Genomic DNA, 13194 nt, shown 5'->3' on the forward strand with positions numbered 1-13194 from the left:
CCTTTGCCCTAACCTCCGCGTCCAAGTCGTTAAAACTCTGCACGCACCTCTCATCTCCTGCCCTTCCCCCCTCCCTCCCCCCGGACCCAGAAATTAAATCTCGCAACCCCTTTCAATTCTCGTTGGAGCTGTCATACAAGCTTGCTGATCAGTGGCTGGTCGCGTCAGATTTCTTCTTATTGGGAAAAAACCTTGTTTTTTTTTTTTTTTCCCTCTCCCAATCTTTCACTCAATCTTTCCACGGCGCATTTTCTAGGCCTTTGGAATCCACCAGTTCCAAAGGCTCCAAGCTCACCACGGCTCTCGTAGCCTCGCGTTTCGTTCTTCGTCACATTGTATCTCCGAGACGTCCCCGCGACACTCTTAACAACATTCCCCCTCCTGCTGGTGTCGACTCCCGTGTTTCCGTTCGGTGCTCCTCCTTTTAACCTCCTGACGCCCACGCCGCTCATCCCCTCTTTTCTTGAGCTGCCGCATAGGACTTCTCTGAAGGTTCTTCCTCTCAAGGAGGAAGGGTCTAGGAGGCTTGGTCCAGTCAACTTCGGTTGCGAATCTTTTCGCCCTCCCTAACACGCAGTCGCGTTAAAGACACTCAACTTTTTTTTTATTACTTTACTTTTTTTTCAAAGACCTATTCCGTGCTCCGTCGCAGCGCGCATGGTTATGGCACCGACTGCTTGTGTACCTGCTGAAGTATGCACTCCTAAATACTACCAGGAGAAACAAGACCATAATCTCAATTGGGATCATGGTCAATTCAGCAATCATGGAGGGGACGACATATCGCAATCCAGGTTGGCTGCCAAGGAACTAGTCTTGGACATCCTGAAGAAGCGCGCAGCCGAGGTCAATGTGGACAGCTGCGCGCCGGGAGAGGAGGACGCGTTTTACGTGGCAGATATGGGGGAGATCTACCGCCAGCATCTGCGCTGGAAAATGAACTTGAGCCGTGTTCGGCCTTTCTACGGTAAGGACTGGATGCTCAATTGAGGATTTTGTGACAGCGGCTAACATTGAGTCAATAGCGGTCAAGTGCAACCCGGACCCGGAGATCCTTCGCCTCATGGCTAAACTCGGAAACGGTTTTGATTGTGCGTCCAAGGCGGAGATCGACATGGCCCTTGACACCGGCATCGACCCGAGCCGCATCATCTACGCGCAGCCCTGCAAGACCAAGTCCTATCTGCGCTACGCGGCCCAGGTGGGCGTCAAGCAGATGACTTTCGACAACGCCGATGAGCTGTACAAGATCAAGGCCAACTACCCGGACGCTGAGCTTTATCTGCGCATCCTTACGGATGATTCGAACAGTTTGTGCCAATTCAGCATGAAATTCGGAGCTTCCCTGGATGTTGCTCGCCAGCTCCTCGAATTGGCGCACCAGCTCGAGCTCAAGGTTGTCGGCGTGAGCTTTCACGTCGGATCGGGCGCTGAGGATCCTAAGGCTTTCCTGAAGGCCGTGCAGGACGCGCGCCTCGTGTTCGACCAAGCCGCAGAGATTGGCCATGAACTGCACACTTTGGATGTCGGCGGAGGTTTCTCCCAGGACACGTTCGAGAAATTCGCCGGCGTTCTGAGCGAGGCGTTGGACACCTACTTTCCGCCTAGCATCCGGGTCATTGCCGAACCGGGTCGCTACTATGTTGCCAATGCGTTCACTCTGGCAGCCAACATCATCGCTCGCCGTGAGGTGCGCGACCCGGAGGACCCGACCAACGACGCCTATATGCTGTATCTCAACGACGGGGTGTATGGAAATTTCTCCAACATCATTTTTGACCACCAGCACCCCGTGGCTCAGGTCCTGACCTGCGCATCGGCCGCGAACTCCCCTTATGCTGCGACTTCGGGGGGTGTCACGTACTCCATCTGGGGGCCGACCTGTGACGGCATTGACGTTATCTCCAAGCGCATCGAGCTGCCAGCTCTGCTGGAAGTTGGAGATTGGCTTTACTTCGAGGAGATGGGAGCCTACACCAAGTGTAGCGCGACCCGCTTCAACGGCTTTTCGGACAACCACGAGGTGATTTACATCTCCAGCGAAGCCGGGGCTTCTGCGCTCCTCGAGTACTAGATTTACTATTGTTTGATATCTTTTTTTTGGGCTTTCTGTGTTTGGTACCTATATGTTGCTCTACTTAGTAGGTCGCTCGTTGACCTGCTTTGTTAATAAATGTGTTTGTGTGCTTTTAGAGTTGATTTCGGGTCGAAATACAGTGTGCAGATTACTGAAGTGTCTATATATGGCCATCTATGCCTGGACCTTTTAATGGGTTTCCCCTATCTTAATTGCAGACAGAGTCATGTCTACCTCTAGTCTATCCTGATCTCTATCACCCCACACTGTCATCATAGAATCATGTATACATAGCCCAACCCCGCAATTTACAGGTCATCCGATGCAGAGCCAGCTCCTGCATCATGCCCAATTCTAGGTTTGGCAGAAAGCAACAACATGTCTAAAACATACCCATCTAGACCAGTCTCTCAACCACCAACTCCGCCCCCTCACTAGTACTTCCCTCCGCGACCTGAACCAGGCCACCCGCCTCCAGCCTCTTCTTCCACTTGCCCGACTCATACCGGGCCAGGATGAAGGTAATTCTAGCCGCCACTGCAGGATCGGCCGTCTCGGCCACCACATCAGACGGCGTGAACGTCCAGCGCCCAAAGGCCCAGTTCAGGATATAGTGTCTTGCTGCCGGGCCATCCGCATCCACAGCCACCGATTGGCCCGCCTTCTGCTGCTCTTCCTCTTCCTCCGACGCAGCCGGCGGCGCAGCAGTCGAGCACCGCATGACGCCCTTGATCCGATACACCTCTTCCTTGTTCGCCGCGCGCAACAGCTTCTCCACCAATGCCTTGGTATCCACCACAGCCCCATCCTCCTTCGCCTTCAACGTAACCGACAGCACCTCCACCTCGGACTGATGTCCATGTTCATGCTTATGCCCCTCCCCATCTCCATGGCTATGTCCATGCCCATCCACCCCATCCACCCCCTCCTCCCCAAACAACGCCCCATCAATCCCCAACAACACATCCTTATCCACCCGTCCCTTCTCACTCTTCACCCACGGCGTCTCAACCTCCAAATCACCCACCCGATCCAAACAGATCTCAAACTTCATCTCTCCGGCCGCCTCCCACTTATTAAACACAATCAGATCCGTATACCGCGCCTGCAGTTTCGCTGTATAACTCGTATCCTCATACCCCTCCCAATTCTCCACATCAATCACGCTAACCACTCCATCCAAGCTCAATGTGCCCGGGTGTTCGCGCGCAAGCCGATTAACTTCCATTGCTAGGGTCGCAGGGAATGCGGACCCGGATGTCTCGATGACGATGCGGTCGGGCTTCACTTCGTCGAGGAGCTGGAAGAGCGCGTCGCTGAGCTGACCGACGAGGTTGCAGCAGATGCAGCCGTTGAGGAGTTCGCGAACGCCGCTGATTGAGGAGGTGGATGCGAGCTGGGAGTCGATTGCTACATCGCCGAACTCGTTTTTGAGGAGTGCGAGGCGGTAGGTTGGGGGGAGTTGCGGGATGAGGTTTAGAAGGAGGGTCGTTTTGCCGCTGCCCAGGAAGCCGGTTAGGATTGTTATGGGGATGGGGGGCATTTTGTTTTGTGTTTTCGGTATATATGAGGGTGGTGGTAGGTAGGGTCTGTCTAAGTCTAAGTCTATAAATAATATGTAGGGAAAAGAAAGACGGAAAGAATCATGTGGAGGTAGTAGGACTGGATGTTGAAGTTGAAGCCGGAGTAAAGATTCGGAGGGGGGGTGGAGGGGCACGCTAGGACGAATCGGGTAATATATAAGATCTGGCGTGGAGTTGTTTTTTTAGACATACTTATCAATGGAGTCCCGGCTCTACTTACGTCCATATCTTCAATGTGATCATGTAAACAGCCATATAACTATCTGTGTAACGTTGTAACCCGGCCAAAGTAGCATTTTAGCTTATCAGCTGTAATGATCTTTCACCATTTGTAGTGTCCGCGCTGTTCTGGGATATGGATCTGCGGTCCTAGAAGGCTGTCGCTCTCGATATCGGTCTGCGCCGTGTGCCGATTGGATTGAGCAAGTTCTTGGAATGTGAGACCAGCAGTTTGATGCACAAAATAAGAAGACCGATCTACATTTGTCATATATGTCTTCGTTCCTTCAGGCTCTGAATCCGCTAGTTAGGTCTATGCGCAAGCAGCCTTAAGCCGTAAGACTAATGATGTGATTTGGTAACAAGGGTCCATTGGCCTCTACATTGATACCATGATGGATCCTAGATCGAGTAGATATACCTTTAGAGTGTGTGGTATACTAATCAATATACCAAAGTTTGCATAACCTTAATTTGTCAATCAGCCCAGGACGACACTCCTGTTTTCCAAATCGACCATTGCATTCGAGATTGAGATACATGAAGCCAATGCTGTTACTAGTATATTGAGTACGCGACAATAGTATAAATAGTACAAGAAAACACATACTAAATTACAAATAAACGCAGGACCAAAACCAAAATCAAATTGGTCAAGGCAGAAGCTACGTCACATGACGTGACAAGCGCCTTTTGTTCGCCCTTAATTTCGCCCAGGATTCTCTCTATTCCCTTAACACATCACTGTTGGGCTTATGAAAATAAAGAGTACGCCTAACCATGATTATCTGCACTTAATCTTTACTTGAAATGCGCCGCTTCGAAAGAATTTACGATGTGGTAGAGCCTGTTGAAGAGTATCGCCGTGGGGGTTATCATCCTGTGCACCTTCACGATGTATTTCACCAAAGATACGAAATTATTGGTAAACTAGCTTTTGGCCAATACTCAACGGTATGGCTCGCGAAGGATCAAAAAATGTGAGTATATGCCTGCGAATTATGGCATCGGAACAAAACTAACAGGCTGGTGATACCTTGAAGAGACTCGCAACAGGTCATATTGAAGGTTCTAAAAGCAGAAGAATCCGCACACAACAGGGAGCTTTCTATCCTTCTGACTCTCTCAGATTCAGAAGTGGAGCACGCTGGAAAAAGACATGTAACTGAACTTCTCGACTACTTTTATCATACAGGACCAAATGGAACTCACCTGTGTCTTGTTTCCCCTGTGATGATATCAGATGGGGAAGCAATGACAATCAGCGGGAATCCGCAAGACGCAGGGTATCTTCGGGCTATCTCCCGCCAACTTTTGCTGGGTCTTGATTTTCTTCACCAGTCAGGCATCGTTCATTGTGGTATGTCGGGGCTCTTCGGTTATGTAGGCAACATACTAATAGGCTCAATAAGATCTTCAACCAGCAAACATTCTGTTCTCAGTTGCGGGGACTACGGACATGGAAGCCTTGTTACAGCCTCCCGAGTTCAGCCCAGTTAAGTGGTTGGAAGGAGTGACCGAAGATGAAAGTGCCCCCAAATATTTGATGCCTACCCAAAGGCGCCGGGGCCAGTTGAGTAAGGCGCATTTCTCAACGCTTGAGGTTAGGATCGGGGATCTGGGCGGAGGTAAGATACACTTGTTCGTACTAGTTATATCTTGTCTAGCCAGGCTTACTAAGTCGTCACACGAAATACCAGCTCAATATGTCCAACGCTGTGACCAAAAACCAGTAACACCTTTGGGATTGCGTGCACCTGAACTGATACAACAACCTACCGATGATACTGCTGTAGCTACTGCTATAGATATCTGGACCTTGGGTTGTTTGGTATGTTATGAAATTCCTCTCCACTTAGACTTACTCTTCTGATTCTTCTGCGAAGATATTTGAATTTGCAACGAACGAGCCATTGTTCCCTCTGGATACATTTGGCCTGACACGAGAGGAGATAGACAATGACCATCTTTCTTTTATCGAGCAAAGACTCGGTTCGAATAACCAGAAGGATGGGGACTTCAGATTGTATCTCGAAGAGAGATTACCGGAGAACTTTGGTGCGGGGAATGTGGAGACTCTCACTTCGTTCCTTTCCCTTATGTTGCAGAAGGACCCTCACGAACGATTACCGGCGAAAGAGTTACTTCAGACGCAATTCATGACGGATGAAAATAAGACTTGAGCGCTCTTCAGCTGTGCATATCCGCGAAACATAGTTCACTGATTTTGAAAAGCTTTTAATAGATTAGGGATAGAATAGTTTGGGTCTAATTTTGTCACCGCTGGTTCTTGCCCGCTATTTCGAGATATACTAGTCACACTACAGTTAGTAGAATATGATCAACAAAACAGAAAAATGATGTATCAGGAATTTATTCAACCACTTCGTGCATCGATCTTGTCGAGGCCATGAGCTTGTAGATTAAGTGTCGAATCTTTGAACCACCCACCAAACTTCCACACGGAACTTCCAGTGACTAATTTTAAGCCACCAAACAAGAAAAACAACACCCATCCTTTGAAACACACTATCTTTTAACACCAACCACCCTATAAGGCTGAACCATTCCTACTGCCCCTACCCCCCCAACCAAGGCCGCCCGCCAGCACCAACCTGCCACACCCGAAAGCCCCGAGGATCCACAAGGCTGACAACGATGATATCATGATCCACCTGAACTAACTTGATGTCATCGGCCACATAAGATAAACTACTTAAACTAAACCTTCCAATCAATCAATCATTCCAGCAAGATAATACCACTTTTACTAAACATAAAAACTCTCTTTCCATATATTATTTTCTTTATAGGACATCCCCTTTCTTCTACCTAATAATATTTATACTCATAGTATCATCACAATGAAAACCGTCGACGACACTGCCCGCGAAACCGCCCAAGAAATGGGGTATAAAGAGCCCGCGTCCACGACCGACAGCTCGAATGGGAACTCGATGATGACCCCCAAGAACTCACTAAATGATATGGCGCAATCGGGTGTCAAGGAGATGAAGAATATGTTCGATGGGGTGGCGTCGGCGCCGGCCCCGGGGGATTTCTTGAATAGTACGTGGGAACATGTAAGGTCGTTGATGGGTGGGGGTGGTGGTGGTGGTGGTGATGGGGAGGATGACGGGAATCGGGAGGGTATGTGCTCCGTGTTTTATTTTATTTATGTATATGTTTGTTTACTGTTATGCTGATTGAATGTTTTGGCTGGGTGTAGATGGTGTCGTTGAGCCGGCGGATGCGGATGAGATTCGATGTATTGAGAATTTGGAGAGGGAGAAGATTATCCAGTTTTTGCAGGAGAGGCATATGAGTATGAATAATACGGGGAGGGGGAAGAAGGTATGACTGGGGATTGCTAGATTCGGGTCGGATGAGTAAAATAATATGTGATGTTGGGACATTCATGCATACGTGAAGCTTGCTTCTGATTGAAGCGATATCTGTAGCTGGAAAAGCAGTGGTCTTATGCTCACAACACAGCTTTGAACCCCTTGTCTGACTTGATATCCAGTCCCAAGAATTCCGCAACCTGTCCTAGATGGTCCACTCCCCAGAATGCGTCAGTTTCGCCCTTATCATTGGTGCACTCAAACCAGGGTATGCCAAATGCGCCTGATTTGAACGCTCGATCTGTGTTCGCTATCAAAGCAGCTTTGATGTCTCCATGCTCCATCTAAAAATTGAGTTAGCAAACGCACTCAACATAAGTTTATGCAGTACAGGTCGCATACATCGGCCAACACCGACTGTGCCACGTCCTTTCCGAGTACCCCTTCAAGCACCGGACCGAAGCACTCAGGTTGCGCAATGTTCGCATTGCCCTCTACCCAGAACAAGTGATAGAGTGCCTCGAAGGCTGGCACAAGCTTGTCCGGGTGCTTCTGGGAAATCGCACAGAGCGCACGCTGCGTACTCAGCGTCCGTGGAGGGAAGCCTTCGGGGGTGGTCTGGACAATTGGGACATTGAAGTAGCGAGCCCAGCGGCAACGCTCTTTTTCAATCCACTTATCCTTATCTATATACATTGATTAGAAGTTGTCATGGACATGTTCTAGTTGTTGAAGGGGCACGCACTCTTGATCTTGATAGGGGCAGTATTTCCGCATGCTTGCATGATACCACCCAGGAAAATAGGAATATACGTGATGTTGCATTTGGCAAAAACAGGAGAGTTCTTCTAGACGTTAGAATATTGCGGTGATAATGTGAGCTATAGTGAAAAGTAGATGAATATGCGCACCTTTAGTACACTAAAGGCGATATAGCCGAAAGGACTGACTACGTCTAAGTAGACGTTTATACGCGGCACAGCCATGGTTGAAACTGCTGAAGATGATGAAAGAAAGCTAAATGTGATGTGATCTAAAAACCAAAGATGAAGGTATCACGTAGAGTGTCTTATTTGTCTAGTTAAGGCCGTACACCCCCCTGTTCTGGATGAGTCAGCATCGCGAGCCGAGGTGTTCGGATGTTCATCTGTTGATTTCTAATCCCTGATTCCCCTCACTCTACTATGTATACCCGGTTGGAGAAGATCTTTGATGCACGTTCGTATATGCTTGAAGTTGGGGCACTGATGCCGTGGTCTGCTCAGGTACGGCCATACGTGCCTTCCTTGTCAGTTCTCCTTCTGGAGGCAGTCGCGATGCGACCACCTGTAGTTAGGATGTTTCGGCAGATCATCCAGCTCGTAGCATTGACTCTCTGTATCTGGCTACATAGTGCTTGCTTGCATACTTACAAGGTAGATGGCTATGTACAACATGCTTAGCGTCGACTCCCTTCTCAGCAGGGATCGACTCAAAGATGAAAGAAACGCCTTTCTAGTACGCTTCTCAAATCATGACATTTCAGAAGAAACCGCCTATGAGCTTGATGCGCCTGATGCAGAGTATATCCATGACTCAGTGACTGAAAAGCGCCGCCATGCCGTATACTATCACCGGCCTCCCGTCTGGTGCCCTTCACGGCAGTCAAGAACATCGAGTTTCTCTGGAAGCACCAGCAGCTGGGGTACAAAGGAAACGTGCAGTGACCAAGCAGCTGATGATAATGAGATGCTGGAAGATGCATATTCCTGCATCGCCGATAGCTGTGACGCTACCGCTGCATTGGCAGATGAGGTATCTGGCACAGAAACCAACCAGTCGCAGTCTGATCAGGAGACCATTATACTTGTGAGTGTCTGGCAGCTACTGAATAGACCGTGAGTGAATAGGCTAACTGTATCAAGCATGACTGGCCCGCTCAAGACAGGCCACAGACATGGCAACAATGGGGTACCATGAGGAAATACACTCTGTCAGATTGGCGAGCCTCCGTGCAACCTTATCCGAGCCGGGTGCTATTGCAGAGCTCCGTCTGTCACAAAGGGAAAGGCAGTCCTTCACGATTGCAAGCATACAAGGACATACGTTTAGGATTGGATGAGAAGCAGTCCATCCACGAAGGATCACTTGTGATTTGCGTTGATCCTGCATACACCTTGTCCGATCATGATAAACCACGCTCTGATGAGTTCGATCTGGTTAGCGGGCATATATTTGTTGTCTGCCGCCTGTATTCCGATTTATGGGCTCTCTGTGCCAGTGCTTCGCCGCCTCAGCCGGAGAAAGTCTCCGATGAGACAGTATCAACTGAGCCTATGCGACTAGCGTTCTTGCCACTCTGCGCAGTGACGCTAGCCGCAAATTTTAGCGCATTCAATCAGAGATGCATCAATTATGCTCATGACAAGTCAGACGAGCCTAGATTTCCTGGAAATGGGCTTCCGGTTATGCCTCCTCCACGGACTTCTAGCCTCAGCGATGGCAAGCAGATCTCCCGCGGAAACAGACGCCACATCGCCTTCCCAGAGGTGGTCTACGATACTTTTACCCGCGTCCCTTTCGAACGTCGCGAGCCAGATTCTGTCCCAGCAGACTCTTCCCTGGAGAATGTGCTTTCCAATCTGACCAACCGAGGAAGTCGTCGACTCCAGCGCTTAGGCAACCGTATGTCAATCCGGAAGCTCTGGAGCGAATCTAAAAGACCTGCTCTGGGAAACACCGAGAATCAATTGTCCCCTTCATCTGGTTACCTTGGTGGAACGACAGAGTTGGGTGCAATACAGCATCATTCAGGCCTGCAGCGGCGCGGTTGTTTGAGAAGCCAGAGGCTGAGGAGTTTCATCCGGGATGCCCGATAATAGGAGACAAGATCCTTCGTTGATTTGTCTGAGTCATACTTTATCAGCGCCTATTTGATCGCCCATCGCCCTTCCTGTCAAGGTAAAAAATTGTAGTAGTAGCTCGAAAATAATGTTGTTACTCCGTATTGGCCAATTAGATGCGGGGATTCCTGCAATATGAGCAAGGCGCTTTCCTGTTGCATACCGGTAGTAGTTGCAATCGGCGCGAGAGCTAGTGCTCTGATCATCCTTGATCATGTGTGTTATCCTGTTGGGCTCTTGCTCACTTCAGTAGCGTAACAAGTAGCGAAAGAATATATAAACGCAACAAGAAGCTTCTGGTGTTTAGTATCAACTCGAGGCACCCATTATCACCAACTATGCCATCATTCCAAGCGAATCTCTACACCACCTTCGCCCTCACCACTCTTCTCATCCGTATTATCGGCACCCTCATCTACTACCTCCCTCGCTTCACGCGGCCCCATAAAACATGGACCTACCGCCAAGTCATCGCCGTAAGGCTTTACTCCCTAGGGTTGAATCACTTAACAGCAATTCAATATCACGCCCCCAAAACCCTTACCCCACGCCGTGAAGGCGACCGCTTCATAATCATCAGCCCACCAGACACCACCACGTCCGACCAACTAGCACTCCATTACTCCCGCAGCAGCATCCTTACCAGCGTCCCATCCATCAGTCCCGTCCCTATCGGCGCAGTATGGCACCCTACCCTCCCCTCTTCCAAACCAGCTCGAGTAGTCCTTCACTTCCACGGTGGCGTGTACGTCGTCGACGGTGTCCGCCTCAACATAAACGGCTGGAGCCCTAGAATACTCAGCGATGTAATGAAATCTCACGTCATGCTGCCGCAGTATCGCCTCTCCATGGAAGAAAATGCCTCGTTTCCTGCTGCCCTGGAAGATGGGATCACGGCTTATGTGTATCTTCTCGAGAATCTGGGTTTAGAGCCTCAGAACATAATTCTGTCCGGTGATTCGGCGGGCGGGAATCTTGTCCTCTCCATGATTAGATATTTGGTCGAGGAGAAGACAAAAGGGACGGAGGCATTACCATTGTCTGCGGCTGCGTTGTTATGGAGTCCGTGGTTGGATTTAACAGAGAATGGGGCGCGAAAGGTTGATCAGCATCCGCGTCGATGGGTTGATTATCTTTTGGGGATTTGCTGGAGTGGGGTATCAGGCGGGTAACGCCTATGGGTTGGAAGAGGGGACATCGTTTTCTGAGTCCCCTTGGAAATGGGTTTAGGACTTTGGAAATGCCGATTTTCCTGCAGGCGGGGATGGAGGAGGTTTTCTTTGAAGATCAGGTGGCGTTTGTGGAGGAGATGAGGCGGTTGCGGAATGATATTGAGTTTTGTGAGGTGAATGATGCACCGCATGATATTTTTATGGCAGGGAATGTGGTGAAACTCGAGAAGGAGGCGGAGGAGGCGATGGAGAGCTAAATTCCACTTAATGTGGCATTGCTAGGCCACAAGGGACAGGTGTAAGAACTGCAACCCTACCCGACCAACCATGGTACCTTAGCCCTCTGCACCAGAGCAGTACAGTCGAAGAGAAAAAGATTCCGAGAAGTTGGAGGTTGTGAAAGAACATGATGAACCAAGCTGCGCTTAGTTAGCGCTGCCAGGCCCGGAAGGAGCCATGCAGCTGTGGTCTGTTTCCTTTGCAAGAAATGCTAACCTTGACTATGGGGATGGTGCCGCCACTGGCTGGTCAAATCCTATGTAGTTCTCGCTAAACATCAAGCCACCCAATTCGTCCAGCTATTATATTGATGAAACATTCTTTTCTCTGCCGTAACAACGCAATTCAATCTCGTCAAATTGACCATGTTGCGATGGGAGTTGCTTCCGATCTAGGTGCAAATTGTGGAGCCCAGCAGACTGCATCAGGTCGAAGAAGATAGACTCACTTTCATGACGTCTCTTCAATGCCACCAAAATGACAACCTCAGGCGACATTTGCACTAACCGGCTTAGTACTGAAACCAGCGCGGGCAAGCTGTCTGCATTATAGGTACAGTCCGACACTAGAACAAGATCTATCGAGCCACCGCACAAGTCACTCGGAAGTTCTTCATCCCAGTCAAGGGTGCGGAACTCGAGCTCAGAGGAATCGGCCGGTTTCGCAACAGCTATGTTCTGTGTCACAATTTCCTCCACCTCGGGCAGATCAGTAAGTACTACAGAACACTGCGGGAGAAGCTCTGCAAGAGCAATCCCTACAACGCCACACCCTGATCCTAGTTCGAGAACATGGAGAAAAGAGTTGCGTTCGCCGCGAAGAAGACCCTGCAACAATGGCACAGAGACTGCAGGGTCTTCAGTCACAATCTGCTGAAGGTATACGACCGAAGCCACCGCCGCATCCCTGAGAATATGTAAGCCACGTACAAGAAGGAATATAGCCTCATTTGAAATGAGGAAGCCTCACCATATATGCCGAGCTATGCTGTTCCCAGTCTCTTCCCAAATCCTCAAGCCTAGGCGATCCTTAGGTCCAAAGCGTCTCTCAACAAGCTTCTCTGCTACCGAGGACGGCGACCCACCAAAAGGTGCGCTCCAGGCTGACATGACTAGAGGAAGACTGGAATCGCCCAGCAAGCGATCTGGTGAGGGAGACCGCTTCTGCGGACTTGTGGCCGTCACGCCTAGGACGATTGTCTGCTGAGAAATATTGGCAGAAAAGGGCCCGAGCATTATTGGAAGCTCGCGCCTTCCAGCCTTCCAGCTCAATGGTTCCTGATACAGAATTTTACCAGAGTCATTGAGACTCAGTGTTACAAGCAAATTCACATCTTGTGCAAGAAAATCGTCTCCCAGGTCTGTAGTGATGCAAATTAGAGCGGAGACGGATATAGACCCGGGTTTCTGTTTCTGAAACCTCGGGGTCTTGAGGAAACGGATATAGTAAACCATGCTAAAGATGAGCAATTACTAGGCGATAACCGGGCGCCAGAAGTGAGCTTAGTATACTAGACCATGCGATTGGCAGAAGAAGAAGTGTATGGACAATAGTACTTGAAAACAGCTAATTCTGGCACGGGGCACGTGCGGGCTGACTAAGGGCGGGCCGATGACATCGACCATCCATGAAGAATGT

At 49.5% G+C, this 13194-nt stretch overlaps 8 protein-coding genes across 8 annotated transcripts; 5 read left to right on the forward strand and 3 right to left on the reverse strand.

Annotated features, from left to right (window-relative positions):
• Nucleotides 1-521: 521 nt before the first annotated feature.
• On the forward strand, nucleotides 522-2253 carry BO83DRAFT_159196 (type III PLP-dependent enzyme). Its single transcript, XM_025526308.1, has 3 exons — nucleotides 522-598; nucleotides 922-967; nucleotides 1026-2253. Exons 2-3 carry the CDS (start codon nucleotides 937-939, stop codon nucleotides 2072-2074), a joined length of 1080 nt encoding a protein of 359 aa, XP_025383008.1. The 5' UTR covers nucleotides 522-598; nucleotides 922-936; the 3' UTR covers nucleotides 2075-2253.
• Nucleotides 2254-2474: 221 nt separating this feature from the next.
• Nucleotides 2475-3891, reverse strand: BO83DRAFT_441409 (CobW domain protein; the record flags this gene model as incomplete). The annotated part of the gene is made up of 1 exon (XM_025536332.1): nucleotides 2475-3891. Exon 1 carries the CDS (start codon nucleotides 3618-3620, stop codon nucleotides 2475-2477), a length of 1146 nt encoding a protein of 381 aa, XP_025383009.1. The 5' UTR covers nucleotides 3621-3891.
• Nucleotides 3892-4581: 690 nt separating this feature from the next.
• On the forward strand, nucleotides 4582-6218 carry BO83DRAFT_382656 (serine protein kinase). The gene is made up of 5 exons (XM_025532278.1): nucleotides 4582-4859; nucleotides 4923-5239; nucleotides 5292-5507; nucleotides 5580-5710; nucleotides 5766-6218. The coding sequence occupies exons 1-5, from the start codon at nucleotides 4690-4692 to the stop codon at nucleotides 6060-6062; spliced, it is 1131 nt and encodes a 376-aa protein (XP_025383010.1). The 5' UTR covers nucleotides 4582-4689; the 3' UTR covers nucleotides 6063-6218.
• Nucleotides 6219-6743: 525 nt separating this feature from the next.
• Nucleotides 6744-7239, forward strand: BO83DRAFT_431752 (uncharacterized protein; the record flags this gene model as incomplete). Its single annotated transcript, XM_025535592.1, has 2 exons — nucleotides 6744-7029; nucleotides 7109-7239. The coding sequence occupies 2 exons, from the start codon at nucleotides 6744-6746 to the stop codon at nucleotides 7237-7239; spliced, it is 417 nt and encodes a 138-aa protein (XP_025383011.1).
• A 59-nt stretch (nucleotides 7240-7298) lies between these two features.
• BO83DRAFT_382658 (putative 2-hydroxychromene-2-carboxylate isomerase) lies at nucleotides 7299-8249 on the reverse strand. The gene is made up of 4 exons (XM_025532279.1): nucleotides 8135-8249; nucleotides 7969-8068; nucleotides 7626-7909; nucleotides 7299-7567 (listed from the first exon to the last, which is right to left on the reverse strand). Exons 1-4 carry the CDS (start codon nucleotides 8207-8209, stop codon nucleotides 7364-7366), a joined length of 663 nt encoding a protein of 220 aa, XP_025383012.1. The 5' UTR covers nucleotides 8210-8249; the 3' UTR covers nucleotides 7299-7363.
• Nucleotides 8250-8657: 408 nt separating this feature from the next.
• BO83DRAFT_441413 (uncharacterized protein) lies at nucleotides 8658-10187 on the forward strand (the record flags this gene model as incomplete). Its single annotated transcript, XM_025536333.1, has 2 exons — nucleotides 8658-9071; nucleotides 9128-10187. The coding sequence occupies 2 exons, from the start codon at nucleotides 8658-8660 to the stop codon at nucleotides 10079-10081; spliced, it is 1368 nt and encodes a 455-aa protein (XP_025383013.1). The 3' UTR covers nucleotides 10082-10187.
• A 256-nt stretch (nucleotides 10188-10443) lies between these two features.
• On the forward strand, nucleotides 10444-11534 carry BO83DRAFT_403173 (alpha/beta hydrolase; the record flags this gene model as incomplete). The annotated part of the gene is made up of 2 exons (XM_025533598.1): nucleotides 10444-11229; nucleotides 11259-11534. 2 exons carry the CDS (start codon nucleotides 10444-10446, stop codon nucleotides 11532-11534), a joined length of 1062 nt encoding a protein of 353 aa, XP_025383014.1.
• Nucleotides 11535-11858: 324 nt separating this feature from the next.
• Nucleotides 11859-13010, reverse strand: BO83DRAFT_324309 (protein N-lysine methyltransferase family protein; the record flags this gene model as incomplete). Its single annotated transcript, XM_025527972.1, has 2 exons — nucleotides 11859-12462; nucleotides 12526-13010. The coding sequence occupies 2 exons, from the start codon at nucleotides 13008-13010 to the stop codon at nucleotides 11859-11861; spliced, it is 1089 nt and encodes a 362-aa protein (XP_025383015.1).
• Between the last annotated feature and the right edge of the window lie 184 nt (nucleotides 13011-13194).

Source organism: Aspergillus eucalypticola (genome assembly GCF_003184535.1).
Source record: "Aspergillus eucalypticola CBS 122712 chromosome Unknown BO83scaffold_37, whole genome shotgun sequence".
Lineage (NCBI taxonomy): Eukaryota > Fungi > Ascomycota > Eurotiomycetes > Eurotiales > Aspergillaceae > Aspergillus > Aspergillus eucalypticola.